Source organism: Chaetodon auriga, chromosome 3 (genome assembly GCF_051107435.1).
Source record: "Chaetodon auriga isolate fChaAug3 chromosome 3, fChaAug3.hap1, whole genome shotgun sequence".
Taxonomy (NCBI): domain Eukaryota; kingdom Metazoa; phylum Chordata; class Actinopteri; order Chaetodontiformes; family Chaetodontidae; genus Chaetodon; species Chaetodon auriga.
Genome location: NC_135076.1, coordinates 17,404,824 through 17,429,721, shown reverse-complemented (window position 1 = coordinate 17,429,721; position 24,898 = coordinate 17,404,824). Strand labels below are relative to the sequence as shown.

General features: G+C 41.2%; 2 protein-coding genes across 9 annotated transcripts; both read right to left on the bottom strand.

Moving 5' to 3' along the window:
• Positions 1-71: 71 nt before the first annotated feature.
• LOC143318012 (vitellogenin-1-like) lies at positions 72-10,148 on the bottom strand. Of its 4 annotated transcripts, none has more exons than XM_076725894.1 (34): positions 10,109-10,148; positions 9,297-9,323; positions 8,894-9,045; positions 8,556-8,807; positions 8,306-8,467; positions 8,068-8,216; positions 7,830-7,980; positions 7,581-7,738; positions 7,327-7,492; positions 7,121-7,246; positions 6,812-7,030; positions 6,507-6,724; positions 6,324-6,421; positions 6,110-6,234; positions 5,922-6,023; positions 5,529-5,648; positions 5,234-5,420; positions 4,788-4,881; positions 4,513-4,698; positions 4,290-4,431; positions 3,988-4,207; positions 3,468-3,904; positions 3,318-3,362; positions 3,125-3,205; positions 2,811-3,017; positions 2,565-2,707; positions 1,836-1,971; positions 1,623-1,746; positions 1,350-1,530; positions 1,169-1,263; positions 894-988; positions 601-766; positions 270-431; positions 72-184 (listed from the first exon to the last, which is right to left on the bottom strand). In XM_076725894.1, the coding sequence occupies exons 1-34, from the start codon at positions 10,146-10,148 to the stop codon at positions 72-74; spliced, it is 5,079 nt and encodes a 1,692-aa protein (XP_076582009.1). The 4 variants fall into 4 exon arrangements, with proteins under 4 accessions (XP_076582009.1, XP_076582010.1, XP_076582012.1 ...); XM_076725895.1 differs by having other exon boundaries at positions 9,297-9,317; XM_076725897.1 differs by having other exon boundaries at positions 3,125-3,189; positions 3,314-3,362; positions 4,302-4,431; positions 9,297-9,317.
• Positions 10,149-13,677: 3,529 nt separating this feature from the next.
• Positions 13,678-22,651, bottom strand: LOC143318009 (vitellogenin-2-like). Of its 5 annotated transcripts, none has more exons than XM_076725887.1 (34): positions 22,612-22,651; positions 22,268-22,288; positions 21,915-22,066; positions 21,530-21,781; positions 21,281-21,442; positions 21,045-21,193; positions 20,786-20,936; positions 20,535-20,692; positions 20,292-20,457; positions 20,078-20,203; positions 19,773-19,991; positions 19,458-19,675; positions 19,267-19,364; positions 19,056-19,180; positions 18,803-18,904; positions 18,544-18,663; positions 18,264-18,450; positions 18,087-18,180; positions 17,783-17,968; positions 17,545-17,695; positions 17,241-17,457; positions 16,666-17,153; positions 16,533-16,577; positions 16,370-16,438; positions 16,071-16,277; positions 15,832-15,974; positions 15,450-15,588; positions 15,208-15,337; positions 14,938-15,121; positions 14,730-14,824; positions 14,534-14,628; positions 14,265-14,430; positions 13,889-14,050; positions 13,678-13,790 (listed from the first exon to the last, which is right to left on the bottom strand). In XM_076725887.1, exons 1-34 carry the CDS (start codon positions 22,649-22,651, stop codon positions 13,678-13,680), a joined length of 5,130 nt encoding a protein of 1,709 aa, XP_076582002.1. The 5 variants fall into 5 exon arrangements, with proteins under 5 accessions (XP_076582002.1, XP_076582003.1, XP_076582007.1 ...); XM_076725888.1 differs by having other exon boundaries at positions 16,720-17,153; XM_076725892.1 differs by having other exon boundaries at positions 16,533-16,562; positions 16,831-17,153.
• Positions 22,652-24,898: the final 2,247 nt, after the last annotated feature.

Genomic DNA, 24,898 nt, shown 5'->3' with positions numbered 1-24,898 from the left:
GTAAGAAAACTTATTTTGAGATGCAGTTTATTTAAAATGACATTCAAAACAAACACATGATGCAAGTGTTATTAAGCACACTGAGCAGTGCAGCTGCAGGCCAGGTGGGCCTCCGCTGTGTCCCTCAGGTCCACACTGTTGTTGTAGATGTTGCTCAGACTCTCTGGGCGATTCAGGGCAGAATCTGTACAAGTGAAGGAAGGAGAGCAATCAGGAACTGTATTTTTCTCCACATCACTTGAACCAGCTGTGATTTCTGGCAGACTCACCAGTTGGCAGGCAGTGGAAGCCAACAGTGACGGTGGTGGTCTTCACGGGGAAGCATCCGGGCAGGCAGCGCAGCACAGGCTCAACAGAGTAACACTTGGATTCCTGGCCATGGATGTCAACCTGCTTCTCCAGCTGCACAGATTCAAGCTTCATACGGCATTCTGTAGAAAGGTGTTGATAAGTGAGTTTCTGATGGATTTAGTGCATCATTAAATGTTACAAAGACTTAATTTAACTAAACGCAGTGATAGAACTATTATGTTGGAAAAGTGGGTGGAACTGTCTGAAAAAGGATGTTGTTGTAATTCCACGATGAACTTTGCGTCTCACCTGTGGTGTCCCTGCAGCTCTCGGCTGGCAGAACCCAAGAATGAGCGAAACTGGCTGCGTTCTTGGTCAGACGGCCGTTGGGCGTGACGTACTCCTGTCTGACTTCCCCATCAGCCTTTCCACAGAGTCCACAGGTCTGTCCCTTCATCCAGTCCACAACTTTAATCTGCATGGCAAGATCAAATGAGACATTACAGACATCAGTTATACAGTGTCTGTCAAATGCATCAAAAGTGTAATAGCCCTCAGCAGATGTCTTTGTCTTGTTTTCTCATAATTGATATTGCATTTACCATCCATGAGTTCCTGTCAAAGTAGACTTCATGAAGACCATGGGTGGGAGCGTACACAGAGATGCCTTCACCCTTTGGCCTGATCTGGATTTTAGCTGTAAGAACAAAGCAGGATCATAATCATTACTTCAAGCCGGTTTAGACACTGTACAACACATGCAAAGAATCTAACAACTTTGCGGTATTGAAACCATGATGGGTGGTTTGCAATATTAAGTCACATGCTGCTACTACAGTGCAAGAACTTTGATGGTGGGCTAAATATGTATAGAAACCTGTGGGATGCTGGTATGGCAGGTTGCTGATGGGGATTTCCATTCCATTGACCTTCACAATCACGTCACTGTTCTTTGGGTACAGGTCAATATCACTACACGTGCAGAAATGAAAGTGTTTAGTTTTGTCAGATTGCGGATGAAAACCACAGTTTCTATCTTGTTTTTAATACATACTCACATGTCAGCAATCTTCACATTGATATGGTTCTGCTCAACGTGGTCTTTCTTTAGCAGAACCATGAATTTCAGCTCACTGGTGCAATCCTGTGCCAGAACTTGGTAGCAAGACACTGGCATCTCGTTCTTGTACCTCCTGCTGTTGAATGTGGTCAGTGTGTCTCTCAGAAAGCTACATTCGGCTGTGAAGCAAAAAATTATGTTATACTCTTTAGCACACAGCCACAGATAGCTGCCATTGCATTTCATTTTAAGCAGTAAGGTCATGCATTACCTGTGCCAGCCTTGGCAAACAAGTAGTGGGTATTATCAGCAAGGCCATCAAAGGGGGTGAGACCTTTGATTTCATCAAGTGGCAGAGCAATGGGAAGATGCAGAGCCAGCTTATAGACAGTACGCTGTTGACAGAATGATTCACAATTATTAGGGAAAAAGGTAAAAACAAACATTACTTCACATTTTGGCAGAACTGCTAAATTATTCATACTGTTGGTGTTTTCCAAATGAGGTCAAGGGTCCTGTCAGACGTGGCAACCACTGTTAATGAGAGCTGCTTGACACTGTTTTCATCCTTTCCTTGTATCCAGCCAGCCAGCATGTAAGCAGGAATGTTGTCACACACCCTGCAAAATAATTTCAATCAATCAATCAAACTTTATTTATATAGCACTTTTCATACATAATAAAATGCAACACAAAGTGTTTTACAACAGTTAAAAACATTAGAAATGAAAACAGAACAACAGAGAAAACCCATCCCTCCCACCCTCCGTATGTACGTATACACACCCTCAACTACATGCATACACACACAAACACACACATGCACATATGCATACATGCACACACACACACACACACACACAGACATTCTCACCACAGACAGTAGCGAGAGTAGCGAGACATGGCAAGACACTGAGGATCGAGGAAAACGCCACCTTTGGGGCCGTCCGTACTGAGAGGAGTCGTGGCAGACTATGAACACAGGGAGCGCCAGCACCCGGGCCCCCCTGACTCCAACAGACAGGCGGACCCCTATACCAAGACCAGCCCCCCCGACCGGCCAGGCTGAAGGGACCCGAGGACAGCACCCCCAGCAGCAGACCAGACACAGCTCTCAGTGTAGAGGACCCCACAAATTTCCAAATATCCAGCATTTTAGAGGGTCAGTATTGTATGTGAGAAGGCTAAAGACAGTCCTTAGGAAGTTTCCTACTTCTTTGCGTAGTGTTTAAAAGCAGAAGGTAGTTCATTCCAGGCCACTCTGAGGCGAGCTGCAGGGCTTGGACCAACAAGACCAGTCTCAGCTGTGACCGTGGTATCATACTGCTTGCATTCTGCTCCCCAACCGATTCTAGCCTATTGCGAGACAGTAGATGCGATGATAAGGCATCTGATTTTTAACTGTAGTATTTTTATAGTATGTTTTAAGATCTATGATCTAAACAAGACATTGTCTTACTGTGACTTTGTGCTTGCTAAGCAGAGCTCCATCAGCACAGAACTTCCAGTTGTTATCAGCAGCCAAGGCCGCCAGAATAATCTGAACTCTGGCGGTAGGTCTGTCCAAGTAGAATGCCAGTTGATATCCTAGCACCTTTTTATCAGCTCTGACAGCACGGAAGATGATGGCAAAGGTAGGAGCCACTTCATTGCCAAGGAATTTATTCTGTGAGAACAATCAGGATTAGTTTGTGTGAAAAGACCAACAAACGCATCAGTGCAAAATGTTGAAGAATGATTTTTTCTTTCTAATTTACGGTGACCACAATTCACCTGTCTGCGGATGGCCTCAAAGCTTGAGGCACTGCTTCTGCTCCTGGAAAGTACTGCTGAGGTGGCTTGAGAGGTGACAGCCTACAACAATAATATATGGAAGTTACAGGCCACTGTGAAAAGCTGCAACACAAGTTAACATGTTCAATCTGGCCAATACATTGTCATTGTTTGAAGCACCACCCAAACGTACCTGCTGCTTGTGGTTCTTTTGGAACTTGTGAGGATAAATCACTTTCTGTTCAAAACAAATATTTTTTTGTCAGACTCATCACTTACTGTGATATGTATATACGTTAAAATTCTTCCATACAAAGTCAGAAAACACATTCTAGGTGTTTGCCTTTGTGAAACGGGCACTGGAGCGAGAGGAACTTGAGCTGGCACTGAAGAGTGATGCAAGGCTTGATGCAGAGCTGGACCTGGAAGATCTGCTCACAGATCTGGAAGAGCTGCTGCTACTTATGCTGCTGCTGCTGCTGCTCCTACTGTGAAGTCTTATGGTTGGAACAGCTGCATCAATGGCCTTGCTGTTGAAACGAGATGAGGAGCTGGAGGAGGACCTGCTGCTTGAATGATAACTGCTGGAGCCAGAGGAGGAGGAAGACGATGAGGTGGCATTCTTCAGACGAGGAGCCAGAATTTTCTTTAGCTTCATCAAAACTGGTCTGCCCTCAACAATTTCTTCTTCACTCAGGTTGATCTGTTTAATGAGCTTCTCTGCAGCCTTTGGTCCTACTTGAACCTCCATCTCCAGCCTCTCAATGACTTCCCCTTCAACTGAAAATATAATTAAATAATTCCATCAATAAGTTCTTTGTGCACACTGCCTCTACAAAATGTCTCATGTTCTCAATACTTACTTGGTTTCAAAGAAAGAACAACAGAGTGCCTTCCGGCCAGTTTGTACAGAGCAATGTCCCTGATGAAAGCAGCGTTTTCAGTGGCAATCTTGAAACAGCCCTTCAGTCCAATGGCAGTAGCTTTAGCACAGTACTTCTTCTCAAACTGAGCTGCTTTAGGCTTCACAATGGCAGGCTTGGCAGCTGCCACATCTTGGTGAATGATCTCTGAGGATTTTGACTATTAAAAGAAAGACGTTGATAAGATTGTAAATGTCGATAGACTGTTGTAGCTTTCTTTAAAGACAATGTTTAAAGCTCACCAGACTAGCAGCAACAGATGAAGCAAACTTTGATGTGAGAATCTCTCTTGAGATGGGCTCAAAGACTTTAGCAGGGATGAGGGGAGTGATTTTTGCTGCACTAAGATCCTCAATATTTCTTGCCACAGCAAAAGTTTCGACACTGTTGAAAGAAAAAGAACTTAGACTCCAAAGATAAATACATCATACAAGTGATAAAAGTTTAAGTGTCAGAAAGGCTTACTGCACAGCTGCAACATGTTCAGGCACAGACACAGGCAGAACTTTGATCTTAAAGTGGCCCTCAGCGATGTCGAGTCTTGCGGCAATCTTGGCGGGAACAATGGAGTTGAGTTTTGCTCTTGAGAGCAGGGCAGCCTGGAGTATGGCAGTGTTTACCCCCATCACAGCAAATGTGTTCACAGCAATGCTAGAAGAAGAGGACATTTATATGCTTAATTTCATGACGTGATATATTTTGCACTCTCTTTGTATTTTAGTGTCAGACATTGTACCCACCTTGGTCTGATCTCAGTCTCAAGCTGAATGTCTGTCTTCAGAAGGTGAGAAAGATGGAAGTTTTCTGGTAGAGCTGGTGTTGTGGTGGCCTTGACTAAAAAAATAAATAAACCCATCCATCACCACTTAACCATAATACTTTGGCTGCTCTTGATTCAACTATTACATGATATTATGTACCTTTTTATTAAAGCCAATAGCACTGTTTCCTTTTTTCTTAGGTAAAGCAATGTGGCAGTAATAAAAAGACATTTGCTTTTGTGAGTTTACAAAGACTATTTGGTATAGGGGTCAATATTAGGTGTTTTACAAGATATTATAATTGTATGTATTTGCATTCACAAATGTCCGTATTCAAGTAATTCAAGACAGTCAGCACCTTTTCTTGTAACATAAACTAGATTAGTGGGCTAAGTGGGACCTTTAACATTCTGAATTGTGCTTACATTGAACAGTAGCAGCGGTCACAGCAGCAGTGTACAGACTGAGCTCCATTGGAAGACCAGCAGCAGTAGGCAGGATACGCCTCACCTCAGTTGCCAGCAGAGGCTTAGTTAAGTGGAAGGAAGCACCAGACAGCAGATCCCTCACAGCGTTCTTACCAAGTGTCTGAAGGGAGGGACCGGTGGCAAACTGTAGGACAGAATTTATCAGAACTATTGTGTCTTGCAAAAATAAATAGATATTCAAGAAGTGATAAACAATTTGTTGTGAAATTGATGTGACAGATTTCAGTTATACCGCAATGGCCTGGTCAATCATGGCTTTGTCAATGTTGGCAAAGGCAATTTCCTGTCCGAAGAATTTCACATACACAGAGGCCAGGGGCTGGCTGGAAGGATGAGCCCTCCACTCAGAAAGCTGCATGAGGAAGAAAACAGTAACTTAAACACTATATCTTCTGTAAACAAAATGTGATTTGATTATGTAAGTCCTACGTTAACATACTCTCATAAAATTAATTGATTTTTAAATAACTGATTTGAGATAGATAGAGGCCAGAGGTGTTCTGGTGGGCAGAGACCTGAACTCAGAGAGCTGTGGGAAAAAAGGTAACACACAATCCAACTCATCAATAGCTTGCTATGCTGTTATATTCTTGTATTTGTGACCTCTGGGTGTTTGATTGCTTACAGCCTTAAGGATGCGCTTCATTTTGGTTATCCTGTCAGCATTGTCAATAAAAGCAGGGTTTTTCAGAAGAGCCTCCTGGAGTCCCTCAGTTCTTACTCCAACCTAGGAAATATTCAACATGTTAAAAAGGTTACTTTCAAATTACTTATTGAATACCTTAGAGGGCAGGCACTTTCTTTTCCCTTTACCTCCAGAACATCAGCAGCAGCTCCAGCAAAGTATGCACTGGTCGTAGCCACAACAGATCTGGGCAGAATGGTGGCGACATCATTGATGTAGAAAGTGCTGGCAGCAGCCCCAAGCATCAAAGGGTCTGAAAGAGTTTGACGAGATGCAGATAGTTTGTACTACTGAAATAAAGAATCTTGAGGTAATTAAAACAAGATGTGACATTGGTCGTACTGTTATAGATGTCCATGTGGATGGCTTTGCTGAAACGCAAGCTCAGTCTGTTCAGCCTTGGGTTTAAGATTTTGATGGCAACATTGCAAGCTGCAGCACTGCAATGAAAACATAAAAGAACTGAGCATGCAGACATCAGGAGATAGACCTGATTGTGAATGGGGATCAGGCTGCTGCTCTTACACTGATGCATGGATAGCAGCGGTGCTCCTGGTCAGGGACTTCATGTGAGAATAAGTGAAACTTGCTACCTGCAGATTCTCCTCTGTCTTCACAATGTTGGCAAGAGTTGTCACCAGACCAATTGCAGGCCTTGTCTCAAACAGCACGATGCATGCAAGCATACGAAGCTCTGGGTGAAGAGCCTTGTCCATGTAGACTTGGAGTGCCAGTTCCTGGATCTAATTTACAACAGAACGCAACCTCAGTATGGAGTTATACGTAAAAAACTAGAATACCTTGAAATACCCTTGGTGTTGAGAGTTCACCATTCTGGGCTCCTTCTTTGCAATGTTCCTCAAAGCCATGATGGCATCAGCATGGACTCTCATGGGCAGAGATGCAGCTGCAGTGCCATGTATGGGCAGGATCTTGGTGATTGGCTTAAGGCTAGAAGGATGACCAGCATTACCCAAAACCTTCAGGAGCAAGATGATATCCTGGGTCTCATCTTTAGCAACAGCCTCTGCAAGGAGGTCCTGGATGGGCTGTTGGGAGGAAATGACACAGTTAAATCTCTTCTTATCCAGAAAAGTGCAAAAGAGTTTGAAGCAATAACAAAAGAAAAAGGTTGTCACCTTTATGAGTTCTGCAGGGCAGACAGCCATCTCAGCACAGTATTTTGAAATCATGGTACCATAGCCAAGGAGGACGATCTCACGCAGAACTGGGTTTTCCACTATTTTGCTGTTGACTGCCAGGGCCTACAAGAGCACAACAATCAGAAATGTGCCAGATTCTATTCTTAATATGGACAGAGTAACCTGCTTTGTGGTTTACCCACCTCAACCAGCTTGATGACCTCAGTGTTTGCTGTCACCATGTGAATAGATGCAATCAAAGCCTGAGCTGTTTCAGCAACAGTTATGTCATCAACCAGGAATTTCTCCTTGATGAATCTCAGAGCAGCAGAAGTTCCAATGGCAGGGATGGCATCCAAGATCCACTGTCTGAAAGATGAAAATGGAGTGAGCGAACCTGTATTCATACTTTATATACATATATTTTTACATCTCATTCACATGTAGTCTAAGTCACCTGTAGGCAGGTTTTGTTCTGTACTGGCTCCAAAGCATTTCAAGGTCTTCAAAGCGGGCTGCACGGAGGACCTGAATAAGTTCCAAAAACTTAAGAGGGGCATCCTCGTGGACTCTCTCCATATTGTGGGCAACCAGATAATTCAGAATCTCCGCAATCTAAGAACACAGGATTGAAGGGGAAGTCATTTAATACAGCAGAGAGTCATTCATGACGTAGCTATTCATTTAGAGCAGTCCGAAACGATACCTGGGCCTGCACATTGTTAATCTTGATGAGCTGAATGGGTGTCTGAAGAAGCTCAGTGGAAAACTCATACTTAAGAGAACCACGGTGAAGATACTGAGCTTCGATGGGTACAACAGGAGCCCTCTGAATCTCAAGGAAGACCAAGGATTGCCTTTAAAGTAATACAAAAAAGGTTAATCTGCAGCTCTGTTTAATTCAAACATTGCCATTATCACATTCTCAGTATCTATTGACATACTTGGTCTGCATCTGAGCAGCTCCGTTCATCTCAGTAAAAGGTGAGAATCTGATCAGCTCATTAACAGCTGCCTCCAGGATCAAGATGCCACCAGCAACTGGCTTCAAGATGTATTTATATGCTGTGGTTCCTCTCAGGTTCTTTGAATCCTGTGAAGGGAAACCACATAGCTGCTTAATCACGCCATATTTTCTACTTTCGTGGATGTAATCGGAAAATAAAACTGGTGTGAGCATACTTGCTGGCACTTTGCACATTTTTGAGTGTATGCCAACCCCATGTCCTTCATGATCTTCTCCTGACAGTGGTTCAGATCTCTGGTCTTTGTCAGAAGGATACGCTCAGCCTTTTCGTCTTCAGTGATGGCATAGAGGGTCTTGCACACACCCTGAGCTCCGGCCTAATGAGAAAAGCATATGCTTATTGGGGTATTCAACTTCCTGTCCTGTAATGGATTTCTAATCAGTACCGGAGTATCTTTGACAAACCTCCTGCAACTCGTAGACATTCTGTGTCTTCTTGATGTTGAGCTGAAGGACATTCAGGATACCTCTGTAAACGTTCAGCACCATTGTTGAGATTCCCTCAGGGGCGAACATTTTTCCAACAACACCATTGGCGTACTCAAACTTGATGGGAGTCATGAGCTGGGCTGCCAGGGCTGATGTCAGCTTGGTTGCTGGGATTACAGGATCCTGAGGCCAGACTCCACTGTATTCATAGATCTCTGGTTCCACAAGCTAGAGTGTAAAAACAAGATTTATTATGGGGCAGTTTTCATTTTTAGAATGGAAAGATCTTTACTTGAACACAATTTGGTCTTTACCTTCAGCATGTAATAGTTTTGGGCTGCGGCACTGATGAGAACTTTGCTGCTGACTTTGAGTCCGGCTTTTGCCAAGCCTTCCTCTGGCAGGCCGCCCAGGAGCCATGCCTCATATTTGTACACATATGTCTTACCAGCAGCAAACTCAGGAGCTGTAAGAAAAACTTTACTCAGTGAGAACTATTTTGCCTCATCTCCCAAACTATCTGAGTTATGCATGACATAAAATGAACCATAAATTATTCCAATAGATTTTACCAGATTAATTCACTTTCAGGTATCTTTAGCTGTGATAAATGTTGCAATGCATTCTGTGTCCAGTTATTTATGGGTTTGTATTTATTGACTGGAAAAATAGAAATTGTCCTTATATTATTAGATTATAAAAAAGTACTAAACTTACCAAAACTATGATGTTGGCCAGCTGAAATTAAATGAAAAACAAATGAATAATCCATCACATGAATGGGGAACTATTAAATGTAGATTTAAACAGTTTTTTCTGAAAATTCACTAGATCTAAGTAGATAACATTGAGATGTTTACCCCTTTTTAAATCGAGAGCAGACAACATACTGTTTCTTTGTCTCAAATGATACGATAAAAAATCCAGCATAGAGTATAGTTACTATTTATAGTTACATAGCCCTTAAGCTCTCTATTTAAGCAGTTACCCTTTGACATAAATTATCTTGTACTTTATATTTTAATATAGTAGACTCTCAGGTCATAATCTGACTTTCAAAAGCAGGATCAGTTAGTCTGCCCTGTGGCATAAAATCATCAAACATACAACAAATAAACTGTTGTTTGCTGTAGGTGCCTAAGAGTGAACAGAAGTCATTTCCATTAGATCAAAATTATGCTCAAGAAAAATATACTTCTCTTTCCTGGTTTTTGAGTATTGCATTGTAACATTCAAGATTTAACCACAAAAGCTCAAACAAATGATGTTTTCTACTTTTCTGGCATTGGAAAAAGTAAAAATGCAATGTGATGTTTAAATGAAAACAGACGGGAAAATAGACCAAAAATCCCTGGATGTGAAGTCAGTGTGCTGTGATGAATATCAGTGAACTTTTAATTCTTTGTTGAAATTACCATTTCAAAAGCATTTTTTACAGATCCAAATACAAAATGTAAAAAGTGTTGGGTCTGATAAAACTTTTGTTTTTTTAAAAGCCACACCTTTACAAAAACAGAAGTTGTACTCACCCACAAGGGCCAGAGTCAGGGCGAACACAACCACTCTCATGGCTGATGGGGTTGTGGATGTCTGCAGTCACAGGTAGCCTTTTAAAGGGAAGTTTCTGCTGGCTGGGTCCAATAGGGACATCATGATATGATCCCGGGACTGTTTGATGGATACACTTTATTAGATAGGTTATTTCGCCTTTTAGATTCAGCTGAACTTGGGTTCAGTTTGGGGAGGGTGACAGGATGTGTATCAGTAGATGAAAAGTTAGGGGCACCTGACCTTGTTCTCCTCAGATATGCAGGGTCAAAGTTTAGCTTCATGTTTCAAAATATATGCTGTGTCTCACAATTCATTTAACAATAATACATTGGAAGGAAACCTTTCTTTCCTATAATAATCCTCACTTTGAAAATATTACCTCTTCTCAGCAGTTGCTGTATCTATTCTTATTTACAAACGTGTATTTATGATTTGACATATGAAGAAACAGGCCAACGATTTATCACCAAAAAAAACATATTGCTAAAAAAGCACAGGAGTTAAACTGAGTAAAAGTTATTTTTTCAGGCTTTTGAAAGAAAATTGTGATTTTCTTTGACTCTGCATGTTTAATTAACGGGAAAAAGCAACAGCAAAACATTTAACTTGAGAGAAAATTGATTCAGTTCATTCTGTCATGTTAGTACTTCACACATTGAGAACTTTGCTGTTCATTAAGTGAATGCTTCTCATCGTATTGTTGAAATGTTGTTTCAAAGTTCACACATGAGGGCACCATGACCAGGACTGTTTGCTCACTTTATTTGTTGTGGTCAGGCTGACCACTGATGTCATGTCATCTCTGTTTGACATGGATTCAGCTGTGAAATGGAGGTGTTATTGCTTATATTGATAGGACTTGTTTACTTTGTGTTAGTGTGGCTCTGTCTGTTTCTTAAAAATACATCTCAGCATATTGAACGCTGAAGTTCATGTTCTTCGTTTCAATGGTACAATGAAATGAGAGTGTCAAGCTGTTTGTCAGTAGCAAACTGAACAATACAGAATATCAATTTTTAACAAATATCTTGTATTGAACAGCTTTAGCACTGGTATTGAAAAATGCTGGCTAACCTTTACAACAGCAACCTGTGATGCAAACATCATAGTAAGAATACGTTTACATGCACATATATAAAATAAATTAATCATTTAACACCTACTGTTATCTACGGCATTGTTGCTGTGGATTTGTTTCTATAGCTCTATGACAGTTTTCTTAATCTATAATAAATTTATAATCTTTCAAATCTCACACTGCAGATCTGGATGCTGATGGTTTGCCTCTTACTGACTGTTCACCTACAGTGAACCATGAGCCGAGTTATTTATTTCTTGGCTTTTTCTGCGACACCATAAAGTAAGTACTGGCTGCGTCATAATACTGCATCATTATACTAATACACCAGCGTATGGTTGCATAAATGAAATCCAAATTGTTTTCAAAAATGTTTTCAAAAGAATGAATGAAACAGAAATCTATAATCAGTTGTCATTTTTACTTAACCCTTTCATATGAATTCATTTGTTGTCCTGTTTTATTTTTTTTTTTAATGAAATAATAATGTCTGTACAAAACATATTTACATATGTGCACCTCTTTTACATATGTGCAAGACAGCATCAACACACACAATATCTGCTGTAGATAGGAGCTCTTTCACATACAAATTTTGACCATGTACAGTTTTTGATGAACAGATGAAATGACATTATTTATAAAACTGGTCAATACAGTCCATAATTAAGACCACATTCATAAGAATTTAATAATAAATGGTATATAATACAGTATACTTTTGTATTAATGTGTTCGTCAACTTTTCCTGTGGGCACCCATAAGTGGAGGCTGGTGTATAACAAGATAGTAAATCATATAGTAAATATATATGATAAAATTCAGTTGTAATAATATCAAATATATCTTCATAGGTGGAGTTATAATTGTTGACAAATACTGTACATTAATAAACACTTAAAGCACCCTTATATCTGCCTATATCTACATTATAATGTGTTACAAACTGCTTTTATTATCCAATATTTATAATATACTTACATTAACAGAGGGGCTTAACATAAAATGTTACAGCTTTATTATAACATTCAGTCATGAAGAGGAGAATTAGAGGCACAGCGAGTAACAGCAGATTGCTGTGACACAACACAAAACAACAATGAAATGTCCTATAGTCTGGTGTTACAGCAGTGGACGCTTCTGTATCGCCTGTCAGACGGCAGCAGGGTGAACAGGTTGTGGATATTTTCTGTTGGTATCCTTTGGGCTTTTCACTGGCATCTCACCTCACCAATATCACTGATACTCACTAGATGAGTACCAATGATGGTTTTAATCACGGCAGATCCCTCCTGTCCTGGGACGGACACAAATCATGCCAATTAATAATGATGATTCTTAGTCATCCAGGTTATTTCAAGGAGGGTTAAATCAGGGGCAGCTGACTAGAAACTTGAAAATGTTTCGCAAAGTTCCTTTACTGACTGGTGTGGAGTCCCAGGTGTTTAGCCTCTGTGGGGTCGTTATCAAGGTCATTGGTACCACTGGGGTCGTCCCTGGCTGTGTAATGGCCGCCGTCACTTGAGGCCAAGTGTGTTGTTAAATCTCCTAGGGAGGAATGAAAGGGCAGCATTTTAGGTGGAGGATAGGCGACGCCGTAGGTGTCCTCTGAGGGATGGTTTCTCTCATATTTTCATATAAAAAGTTTCCTTAACTCCTCTTTCAAACCATCTGGCAACTCCCTATCCAAAATATGTGCCTTGTTGTCTCTGAATGAGTGTCCCTGATCTTTCAGCTGTAGGTAGACTGCTGAGTTTTGACCTGATGAGTCGGCCCTCCATGTGCTCTTTTAGTGATTGTTTAGTTTCCCCGATATAGAAGTCTGCGCATTCCTCGCTGCACTGGACTGCTTTCTTGTGTTTGGGTGGACCAGTTTCTGTCTCAGTGTGTTGCTGGGTTTGAAAAACACAGGGTTGCGATCCTCAGATACTCCAGACATGTGGAATTAAAATGTTGTTGCGTTTGTTCTTCTTTCCTACATCACCCACAGTGTTGGTGTTTTTCCTGGATCTTCAGGGTTCTGTTGTGAACTGATCCTGAAATACTTTCATGGAACTTAAGACAAAGACGTTTGTCACTGAAGAGGTGCTTTCATTCAGTGACTCTGTGAAGAGTGTGTTACATAGATTTGGGGTTGCTAAAAGGTGAAAATTGGGATGTCACGTTGAGCTTTCTTTTTCTATTTTTTGGCAGAGAAGGGCTCTTGCCTGTTGTTTTAAATATTTTCTATTTACTCATATGTTTCATTTCAACATGTGCGGTAATGAGCACAAAGGAAGATTGACCTCTTAGTTTAAATGACCCTTCAGTTTGTTTTGTCGATATTTAGGAGCTTCATTTGTAGAAGAACTTCAGGCAACATGGTTCACATGCTTCTGTAATTTATTTAAATTTACAGTTCAAACAAAGTAATTAATAGTACTTGCATGAAACAAAGCATAACACATGATATGAGAGAGAAGAATGGGGTTAAGCGCACTGAGCAGTGCAGCGACAGGCCAGATGTGCTTCTGCTGTTTCTTGCAGGTCAATGCTCTTCTCATAGATACTGCTCAGACCCTGAGAGAGGTTCAGGTTAGAATCTGAAAACATGGAGAGAGCAAAGCAGTTAGGCACTGTACAACAAGATAGAGGTACTATGATTCAGTTTTGTGAACAAAGAGATTTCTGGCAGCCTCACCAGCAGGCAGGCAGTGGAAGCCGACAGTGGCTGTGGTGGTCCTCACTGGTATGCAACCGGGCAGGCAGCGCAGCACAGGCTCAACAGAGTAGCATCTGGAGTCCTGGCCATGGAGGATCACCTGCTTCTCCAACTTCACAGATTCAAGCTGCATGTAACACTCTGGAAAAGGTTAAAAAAGGAAGGTAAGCGTTGTAAATATACGTATGTTTGCAGACAGCAGTCCACAGCTGAAACCAAAATCATTTTTTCTACATTACTAGTTCTACAATTAATAAAATACCGGTTTGTTGTGGGTTTGTTATCATAATTTAATGCTTTTCATGCTGCATTTTGTCATTTTGACTAAAAATGATGCTGATGCTGTAAGTACTACCAGAGGCATCACGGCAGCTCTTTCCAGGCAGAACCCAGGAATGGGTGTAGCTGACTGCGTTCTTGGTCAGGCGTGTGTTGGGTGTGCGGTACTCCTGTCTGATTTCACCGTCAGCCTTTCCACAAAGTCCACAAGTCTGTCCCTTCATCCAGTCCACAACTTTAACCTGAAAGACATTTGCATTATCATTATGGAAATGAATAAAAATTTTGAATCGAAGTCAAATTTAAAAGTAAATCCAAATTATGTAGTCAGACTTCTTGTATCACCTTCAATGCGTTCAGATCAAAGTAGACCTCCTGAAGACCATGGCTGGGAGCATGGAGAGCGATGCCCTCACCTCTCTGTCTGATCTGAATTTTGCCTAAAATGAGTGCACACACATGCAAATATGAGATTTTGAACTTTCAATAAATTGAATAATCTTAGCATGACAGTTAAACTTGAATTAATAAGTCCAAGAACCTGTGGGATGCTGATACGGCAGGTTGGTGATGGGGATTTCTACTCCATTAACCTTCACCATGACAGCACTGTCCTTTGGATACATGTCAACATCACTGTTGAAAAATAATTGAAATACATGTATTATAATCAGTTCTGGATTCTAGATCCTGATATTTTTTTTTAGGAAACTTCCCATAATTAAGATATAAATACTAGTGGTTTTTACATGTTTGCAATCTTCACATTGATCTGGTTCTGTTCCTGTGTTTGGTCCCTCTTCAGCAGAACTATGAATTTAAGTTCTGGGGTGCAATCCTGAGCCAAAACCTGGTAGCAAGAATGGGGCATCTCGTTCTTGTATTTCCTGTTGTTGAATGTGGTCACTATGTCTTTGACCATGGCACACTCAGCTGGAGTAGACAGAAAAGATTAATCAGTAAATTAGCCATTTACTGGTCAGCCGGACAGTAACACATGTTCCTTTAAATGTTCCCACCTGCATGAGCCTTGGTGAACATGTAAGCGATCTTTTCAGGCCAGTTGCTTTGGTAGGGTTCCAGCTCAGCAGCAGTGTCTCCGAGCGGCAGAGAAACAGGGAGACTCAAACCAAGTTTGTAAATGGTCCTCTGCAATATCAAATCAAAATGGTTATGAGTGTATTAAGTGTACATATACAAAAGGGTGACAAGTGTGATGCAGACATCTTCTGCGTGTAAATAATGGGCAATAAAACTGCACCTTTGGTGTCTTCAGCACAATATTCAGGCTTGTCTCAGAAGCAACAGCCACACTCAGTTTGATCTGATTACGGATGTTCTTGACCTTTGCTTGGCCTATTCCAGCTTCCGAAGCAATGCGGGAGATGTACTCAGAGAATCTAGGGAGATGGGAGAAGGTTATTTTTACGTTTTTAACAAATGTCAAATTGAGTGCACTGTAATAATATCCTGGTAGATAGGTGTGTTGGAAAATGAAATCATTTAAAAGAAAGTAATGAATTTTTATACACATCTACATCCGGGATGTCTGACAAAGTCTGTTACTGAAAATGATGCAACTTTCAATTAAGTTAGTTGCAGAGAGTATAAATCAGAAGAAAATGTTTTAAATCGGTATTTACTGCTTTGCATATCTCTTCATGCTCTTTGGAAGTTTGTCCCAGGACACCTTCAGGCGGACTGCAGGCTCTTGACCCATAACACCAGTCTCAGCTGTGATTTCAGTCTGGTATTGTTTGCACTCAATGCCCCAGGCAACCTTGGCCTAAGAGAAATTTGAAATAGTTAAAATCTCAGGCATCACACAAATTTCTAACAACTGCTGCCAACTCAATTCATGTCACCAAATCAAAGTTTTTACCATCCACTTGTGGCTACTCAGCATTACACCATCAGCGCAGATTCTCCAGTGGTCGCTCTCAGCCAGGTTGGCAAAAATGACCTGCACTCTGGCAGCAGCTCTGTCAAAGTAAGCTGCAATCTGGTATCCCTGAACCTTGTGGTCGGCTCTCACAGCACGGATGAGAACGGTGACAGCAGGACTGACTGCATTAGCAAGGTACTTGGCCTTAAAGTGCAAACCAGACATTGATGTTAATGAAATTTTCTTTTTTTTCCATTGAATACAAGAGATTGTAATGGCTTGCTCTGATGATTTACCTTATTGTAGATGGCTTCAAAGCTGTAAGCACTGCTCTTGCTGTTGGCGCGAGCTGTGGAGAGGGCATGCTGCAAACAAAGAAACCATAAATTCAGCCTCCTCAAACAGAGTACATGATGTAGTTGTCTAATGCTCTTTACAAAACAATCTCCTGTTAAATACCTGGTGGATGTGGTTTTTGGTAAACTTCATCTTAAACAGTTCTTGCTGTAACAGAAAAATAAGTAGATTAATTCCTGCACATATTTTTTTGATTCTACCATTTTTTACATATTCAGAGGTGAAGATGTCCCACCTTGGACAGGGCGCTGGACCTGGAGGAGCTGTAAGATGAGGTGCTGGACTGGACAGATGAGCGGCTGCTTGAAGCACTGCTGGAGGAGCTCCTTGAGCGAAGGCTTGATCTGCTGCTGGAGGAGCTGGTCATCCTCTTTGATGTCTTGCTGATGGGGGCAACAACATCGACCATCTGGCTCTTGCGACGAGAGGAGGAGCTGAGGGAGGATGCAGAGGAGGAGGCGCTTGAACGGTAGCTGCTGGAGTGAGAGCTGAGAGATTGAGAGCTGCTGGAGCGAGAGCTGAGAGAACGAGAGCTGCTGGAGCTGGAGGAAGCTGTTCTGTTCTTCAGCCCAGGAACCAGGATTTTCTTGAGTTTCATCAGCACGTTCCTGTCCTCAAGGATTTCCTCTTCCTCGCTCAGGTTAATCACTTTGATGATCTTTTCAGCTGCTTTCTCTCCTACCTGAATCTCAATTTCAATCCTCTCGATGGCTGGTCCAGCGGCTGGAAACAAATAAATAATTGATACATTATTGCAACTTCTAACAAAATTACGTCTATCAGCAATTCAATGTCATCCATTTCACTTACCTGGAGCAACCTCAACAAAGACAGCATGTTTTCCAATCATGGCATAGAGCGGGGAGTCTCTGATGAAGGCGGCATTGCGAGATTCAATCTCAGTGCATGCCTTGATTCCAAAGGTTTCAAATGCTGCACACATTTTCTTCTCGAAGGCCTTGGGCAATTTAATTTTGTTGACAATTTTTCTTGGCAGGTCAACAGGAATGATTTCAGAAGATGCTGACTGTAAACCCACAACAGAGGTCACCATGTTAATTTGGAACAAAGTAAATGTTTGTATTGGAAAAGATAGTCAGTGAGTCAAACTCACCATAGCACCAGCCAGAGTGGATGCCATCCTGGAAATCTTTGAAGAGAAAACCTCCCTTGACAGCTGAGCTGCAGCTTCATTTGGAATCACTGGTGTGATTTTGGCAGCTGCGAGGTCTTCCACATTCCTTGCAACAGCAAAGGTCTCCACACTGTTGGAGAAAAGAGAAATTGTCTTAAGACAACAACATTTTTACAACTGGGTGATAATATGTTACTTGCCGACAAAGAGTACATACATTGCAGATGCAATCTTATCGATGCCCTGAACTGGCAGGAACTGAAGCTTGAAGTTGCCCTTGACCATGTCAATTCTTGCTTCCATGCTTGCAGGAACAATTGTGTAAACTCTGGCTCTTGACACCAGGGCAGCCTGGATGAAAGCAGTATTCACTCCCATAACTGCATAGGTATACATGGAAACACTGCAGGGGACAGAAAATATGAACTTTTAGGGTGATCTCCCTGAATACATCTGTTTTTAGTAATCAAACTGATGAGAAGAAGCTTAATTCGTTTTCAAGCAAGCTACAACTGGATTACCTTGGAGAAATAGCAGCCCTCACGCTGATATCAGACTTCAGAAGCTGGGCAGCATGATAGTTCTGAGGCAGAGGTGGTGACACAGTGGCTTGGACTATGAAAAACAAAGCATTTTCAGTATCAGTACACATATGTCTGTCAAATTGGCAACAGTTCAGTTACACCAGTGGAACTTACATTCAACAGATGCAGCAGCCACTCCAGCAGTGTAGAAACTGAGCTCCATAGGCAGACCGACAGCAGTGGGAAAGATGCGGCGAACCTCAGCAACCAGCATTGGTTTAGCATAATGGAATGCCAAACCAGACAGCAGAGTATCCAAAACCATCCTGCCATAAGTGTGAACTGCTGGTCCACTGGCAAGCTGGAAAAATTAAATTTGCCAATTAGACATCAAATGTTCAGTTCATAATACAATGATTACTTTGCAATCTACGCACAGTAGAAAATGCTGTACCTCAATAACCTGATCAACTATGGCTTTGTCAATGTTGGCAAAGGCAATTTCCTGTCCGAAGAATTTCACATACACGGAGGCCAGGGGCTGGCTGGAAGGATGAGCCCTCCACTCAGAAAGCTGCATGAGGAAGAAAACAGTAAGTTAAACCTCTGTAAACAAAATGTGATTTGATTATATAATTCCTACATTAACATACCCTCATAAAATTAATAGATTTTTTAATAATTGATTCATATTAATGATCCCTTTAACTTACAGCCTTTATGACTTGCTTCATCTTGGTGATCCTGTCAGTATTCTCAGGAAGCTCGTGGATTTTCAGAAGGGCCTCTTGGATTCCCTCAGTTCTCACGCCAAACTGAAGAAGAGAGAAATATTGTTTGATGGGTAAGTGTTTTTTAAATCACTACTAAAAAATATAACATGCAAGGTGCAAGTAGTCATATCAACTAAGCCTGTTAACGAAAAATGACTTTAATCAAAGGCTATGTCAGACATGATATTCATACCTCAAGAACATCAGCATAAGCGCCTGCCAGGTAGGTACGAGCTTTGGCCACAATGGCTCTTGGGAAAATAGTTGCAGCATCATTAATGTAGAAGGCACTGGCAGCAGCACCCATCATCCAGGGGTCTGCAGGGCAAAATACGAGAACCGTCAAACCACATGTTTTAATCTGTAATCTCGGATGACAAATTATTATGCTGTTATGCTCTTACTGTAGTAGGCATCAAAATAGAGAGCTCTGCTGAAGCGGTAGCTCAGTCTGTCGAATTTGGGGCTGAGGATCTTCACAGCAACGTTGCAGGCAGCAGCACTGAAAGTAGATCATTAAAATACATGAGATTCCAGGTGCTGACATGCTTAAATAGCAAAACACTACAAATGGAAATAATATGTAAGTCCTTACACGGAGGCAAAGTCAGGGGCTGTGTTCTTGGTCATGGCCTTCATGTAAGAGTAGACAAAGCTTGAGACCTGCAGATTTGTTTCTTTCAAGAGAGCATCAGCAAGAGCAGTCACCAGACCCATGGGCAGCTTGGTCTCAAACAGCACAAGAGCAGCAACCATACGGAGCTCTGCGCGGACAGCTTTGTCCATGAACAGCTGCACAGCTATCTCCTGGATCTAATTTACAAAGATGAATGTTATTAGTACATGTACGTAATAAAAAAGGTCTTGAGTGTATTTGCTCTTAGGAAGGAATTGGAAGGTGCCGTCTTACCATCTTGGGTTCCTTCTTAGCAATGTTCCTCAGGGCCAGAGCAGCCTCAATGTGAACTCTGTGTGGCAAACTAGCAGCAGCACTGCCGAAGCCAGGCAGGACCTTCATGATTGGCTTAAGGCTGGCGGGATGTCCAGCATTACCCAGAACTTTGAGAGCAATGATGAGCTCACCAACTTCACCTCTGGCAAGAGCCTGGACTGCAAGTTCATGGATTGGCTGAGGAAGGAGCAGAAAAACGTTCACGTCACGGATGTCTTAACTGAATTTCATTCATATAAAACACACATACGAGCAATACATACCCTAACAAACTCAGCTGGGCATGCTGGGTTCTCTGCACAGTATTTTGCAACCAGAGTGCCGTAGCCCAGCATAGCAATCTCACGCAGAACTGGGTTTTCTTGGACCTTGTGGTTCATAGCCAGGCCCTGAGGAGTGGTGACAATAAAGAAGTGATTGTGTGGCCCAGGTGTCACATCATAGAAATATTCAAAAGAACTTTTAGGGTTGACTTGCCTCAACAAGCTTGATGGCTTCCTGGTCAGCTGTCACCATGTGCACAGATGCCAGCAGTGCTTGAGCAGCTTCAGCGACAGTCAGATCACCAGCGAGGAACTTCTCCTTGAGGAACCTCACAGCAGCATGAGTACCAATGGCAGGGACAGCACTCAGGATCCAGTGTCTGGGAAAGAGAAATATTATTATATTATCCACAGCACAGTGTTTCAGGGCTCTTCTCTGAATGAAATTTGTAGTTACCTGTAACTTGGTCTAGCTTTGAACTGAGTCCAGAGGGCCTCAATACTCTCAAATCTGGCCACACGCAGCAGCTGAATGAGCTCAATGAACTTCAGGGGGGCATCTTCATGGACCTTGGCCACATTGAAGGCCACCAGGTGGTTCAGAATCTCAACAATCTGACAGGAACCAAATATTTCCCATATCAAAGTCTGTTGCTACAGGATGAATTCAACAAATATCTGATTAAGAGGCAATATTTCCTGAAGTACCTGGGCCTCGGCATTGCTGATTCTCAGAAGCTGGATGGGTGTCTGGAGAAGCTCACTGCCAAATTCGTACTGCAGGGATCCACGGTGAAGATATTCAGCTCTGATGGGCTCTACTGGGCTCTTTGCGATCTCAAGGAAGGTCAGGACTTGCCTGTGAATATACATAATTGTTACATCAGTCTGCACTGTCACACTTTGTGCTGAGAATCATGCTTACAACAGTGTAATTGTACTCTTCCTTACAATTTCGACCACATACTTAGCCTCCATCTGGGCAGCGCCGTTCAAGATGTTGAAAGGTGAGAACTGGATGAGCTCTGTGCTAGTTGCCTCCAAGATCAGAGCACCTGCGGCTGCTGGCTTCATGATGTAGTTAAAAGCAGCGGTTCCCTTCATGGTCTTTCCTCTCTGAATTGATAAGACCCACAATATCATTACACTGTTCAGGAGTTTACTCTATCAGAGAGTACGAATTGAGAAGGACATTGCACTTACAGCTTCACACTCAGCGCATCTCTCAGTGTAAGCCAAGCCAATGTCCTTGATGATTCTCTCTTGGCAGTGGTTCAGGTCCTTGGTCTTGGCCAACATGATGCGGTCAGCCTTTGCATCCTCAGAGATGACATAGTGGGTCTTGCACACACCCTGAGCACCAGGCTAGTTTACAAAAATCAAAATACAGTTTGTCAGCTTAAGTATTGCAGCATTTTGTTGGTGAACTCTGTGTAAATGAGTTATTTGTACCTCTTGCAGCTCATAGACATTCTGAGTCTTCTTGATGTTCAGCTGGAAGATGTTGAGGATTCCCCTGTAGATGTTCAGCACAGTTGCAGAGACGCCAGCGGGTGCAAACACTTTGCCGACAACACCGTTAGCATACTCAAACTTGATAGGTGTCAAGAGCTGGGCAGCCAGAGCTGAGGTGAGCTTGGTGGCGGGGATGAAAGCATCTTTGGGCCAGATGCCGCTGTACTCAAAGATCTCAGGGTCTGCAAGCTGTGAGGAAAAGTGACAGCTTCAATGAATTGTGAACACTTCATTGTTTGGAAGCCACATGGAAAAATCATTAGTCTAGTTCACTTGTTATTAATCATACATAAATTGTATTAAAACATTTTAAGGTCTTTACCCTCAGCATGAAGGTGCCGGCAGCTGTTGCACTGATTAAAACTTTGCTACGGACTTTCACTCCGGCCCGTGCCAGACCCTCCTCAGGCAGGCCGCCCAAAAGAAATGCTTCATATTTGTACACATAGGTCTTTCCGGCAGCAAAGTCTGGGGCTGCAATTATAGATAAGAAAACAAAGTAGTTAATGCATTTGCATTTCATATAAAATTTTGAAACTTTGAAACAGAAACGTCTTCTTCGATTTTCTATTTATATTCAAGTTTCAAAGAGTCAAAGAGTTTTAACTGGTGAATTACATTATTTATGCAATTAATTAATTAATTAATTAATTAAAAAATAGAATGACAACTTACCGAAGTTGACCTGGAAACCGGCTGCAATGTAGAAATAAAATGTTATTTTGGTGTTCATGAAAAAAGAAAAAACAGATATGTGAAAAAGGAAAAAGGAAACTTTATGCTGTATATGCCATCTTTTTTTTCCAAACAGCATTTAACTGCAACAGTTAACAGTTCTCTTAAATCACAATTAAGTTATCATTTAATTTATTTTATTTTTTCTATTCTAAAAAACCCCCCACAATATCAGTGTAGAATTGTTTCCTTGTGCTTTTCTATATGACAATGCAAGTATCTCGAAACGAAGTTTTTTCCTCAGGTAGATCTAAACTGATTTAGTTGCATAAAGCCGTACTCACCTGCAAGAGCCACAGCAAGAGCTAGCACAAGCACCCTCATGGCTGGTGAATGTGAATGAGTGCAACCAGAGGCTTCCTTTTAAAGCCAGTTTTTGCTGACTGTGTGCCCAACGAAATGTATCATTAACTAATTATCAACTGTCATTGTCATTGGTGACACCATGCCCTGACCATGTAGATTAGGCAAACAGATTAAAACGCACAGATGCAACAAGTTATGTTAACCTGACTCTTGGCTTGATTTGGCACAAACAGCCCGATGTCACAGATTCATAGATGTTTTCTCTCCTATCACATAGACAGATGAAATGTAATGCTACTAAGTACCATTTTAAAATATTACACCGTTAAATTTTATACCTATAGGTAATATTTCATTATTTAACATATATTTCACTAAACAGCAATTTCTAAAAATGTAATTTGCAACTCTTATTATTCAATAAATGGCCATATTAAACACATGCATCCAGTGACTGACTCTTCATAAATTAATATACTCAAAGAGCATCATAGCGAAATAAAACATTGTTGAAATGTTATCATAGATGGTGTCAGTTGCATAGACACGTGGACACTCCGGCCTTTCAATAAAATGTCACTGTGTCACGATCTGCCATTGTGTCACGATGATCCAGGAACTGTTGACTCTCCAAGGCAACAATCCAGCATATGCTTACTTAACTTTTGTTGTCACAGTGTTTCAAAATCATCACATTGAAAATAAAGTTGCAAGTAAATCAAATCAAAATGAATACAGTGAAGACGATGCCTTTTTTGAATTACTGTATGTCACCTGGATGAGAAGGCAAAATAAATAGTTCAATTATTTAAATTGCATTCAACTTTTACATGGATAAACTGATTGTTGCTGTTTTTAAAAACCATTTAATCTCTGCAACAAGGCCGTAACAGCTTTGCATTTGTACGTGTTGTGTCCACTCCATTTTAACAGCATTACAAGCTATAATCCAAGCATGTGTATAGGACTCATTTGTTTGATGCAAAAAACATGCTTTATTTAATCTATTAATAGTAATATATATAAAACATACATAAAAAAAACTCATTTTCTGACTTGTTAAACCATTTTTGTCTGATTTGTTTTTTAATCTCCCAATAAAGTGTTGTAGGTATTTAGTTTGTTGGAAATGTGCATACAGACAGATGTCAGTGCAGGGAATGAAAAGCAAAGAAGCAATGAAAATGTATGGAGGAAAATTAACATTTTCAGGAAATGATTGAGGCTTTAACTTGAAAATCTGTCTCAATGTCAGCCAGTTTTTACTCTCTCATTTTCCTTGCATGCTTTTTCACTTGTCACGTACTGACTCTCCTGTCGTTTCCGATCCTGCAACTTCCACCTGTTCCCACTCCCCCACCAGCCCAGCAGCATGTACTAGATACTGGCCCTGTTCTATTCATTCCACACCAGATCATCTAGTACACTTCTGCCTTTTTTTTTCTTTTTTTTTGCCTGTTATTACCCTTTGTTTGCCTGTTGGACACCTTGCCTCATCGCCCCTGTGTGCCTGGTTTTGACTCGGCCTGTATTTGACCTTGTGTAAACTTGACCTTTTTTATTTTCTGGCCTGGTTTCATGACATGTGCTCATCAGTTCAAACCTGTTTTTTCTGAACCTTTGCAGAAACACCAACTTGAAAAATGTATTCACTAGTATTCCTACAGAAATATTAGAGCTTTTCCCTTCACTTCAGTACAACACAGAAGAGTTAAGTTAAAGCATGGAGAGTAAAAATGTGCCATGCATGTGTAATCAAAGAGCTTAAAAACTTGGGCCTGAAAGTGAATGAAATGCTCTCTTCACTTCTTCCTGTTCATGCATCGCTGAACAAACCATCTAAACTCTATATTCTGTGTATGTATGTAATACTGTTGTAGCACTGAATATGACTGACACTGGTGCTGTGGTAGGATGTAACTAAGTACATTTATTCAAGTACTGTAGTTAAGTACAAATTCAAGGTACTTTACTCGAGTATTTCCATTACACAACTTTATACTTCTACTCCACCACATCTCAGAGGCACAGAGGAGGCACTTTAAACACTGTATAGTACGTATACAGAGGGTTTTCCTTCTATTTTATACCTTTCAATGTGTTTTTATACTTTAAACTAACACCTACATTTTCCCCTATTAGGGTTACTTTTACATTTTTTCATACCCTTCCTGTCCAATGAAAACCATGTATCTCCAAGTTTGACTATTTTATATTTAGACTAATCAGAATTAAAGTGCTAAATTTTCGTTTAATATCAACGTT

Coding starts and splice junctions, on each gene's coding strand:
- LOC143318012 (XM_076725894.1), bottom strand. CDS start 10,148: ATGAGAGTGGTTGTGTTCGCCCTGACTCTGGCCCTTGTGG. Junction 7,493..7,580: donor AGAACAAAACCTGCCTACAG/GTGACTTAGACT, acceptor TTCATCTTTCAG/ACAGTGGATCTTGGATGCCA. Junction 6,422..6,506: donor GCTGCTATCCATGCATCAGT/GTAAGAGCAGCA, acceptor TTTTCATTGCAG/TGCTGCAGCTTGCAATGTTG.
- LOC143318009 (XM_076725887.1), bottom strand. CDS start 22,651: ATGAGGGTGCTTGTGCTAGCTCTTGCTGTGGCTCTTGCAG. Junction 21,782..21,914: donor CCGGCACCTTCATGCTGAGG/GTAAAGACCTTA, acceptor TTTTCCTCACAG/CTTGCAGACCCTGAGATCTT. Junction 17,969..18,086: donor AGGGCTGCTATTTCTCCAAG/GTAATCCAGTTG, acceptor TGTCCCCTGCAG/TGTTTCCATGTATACCTATG.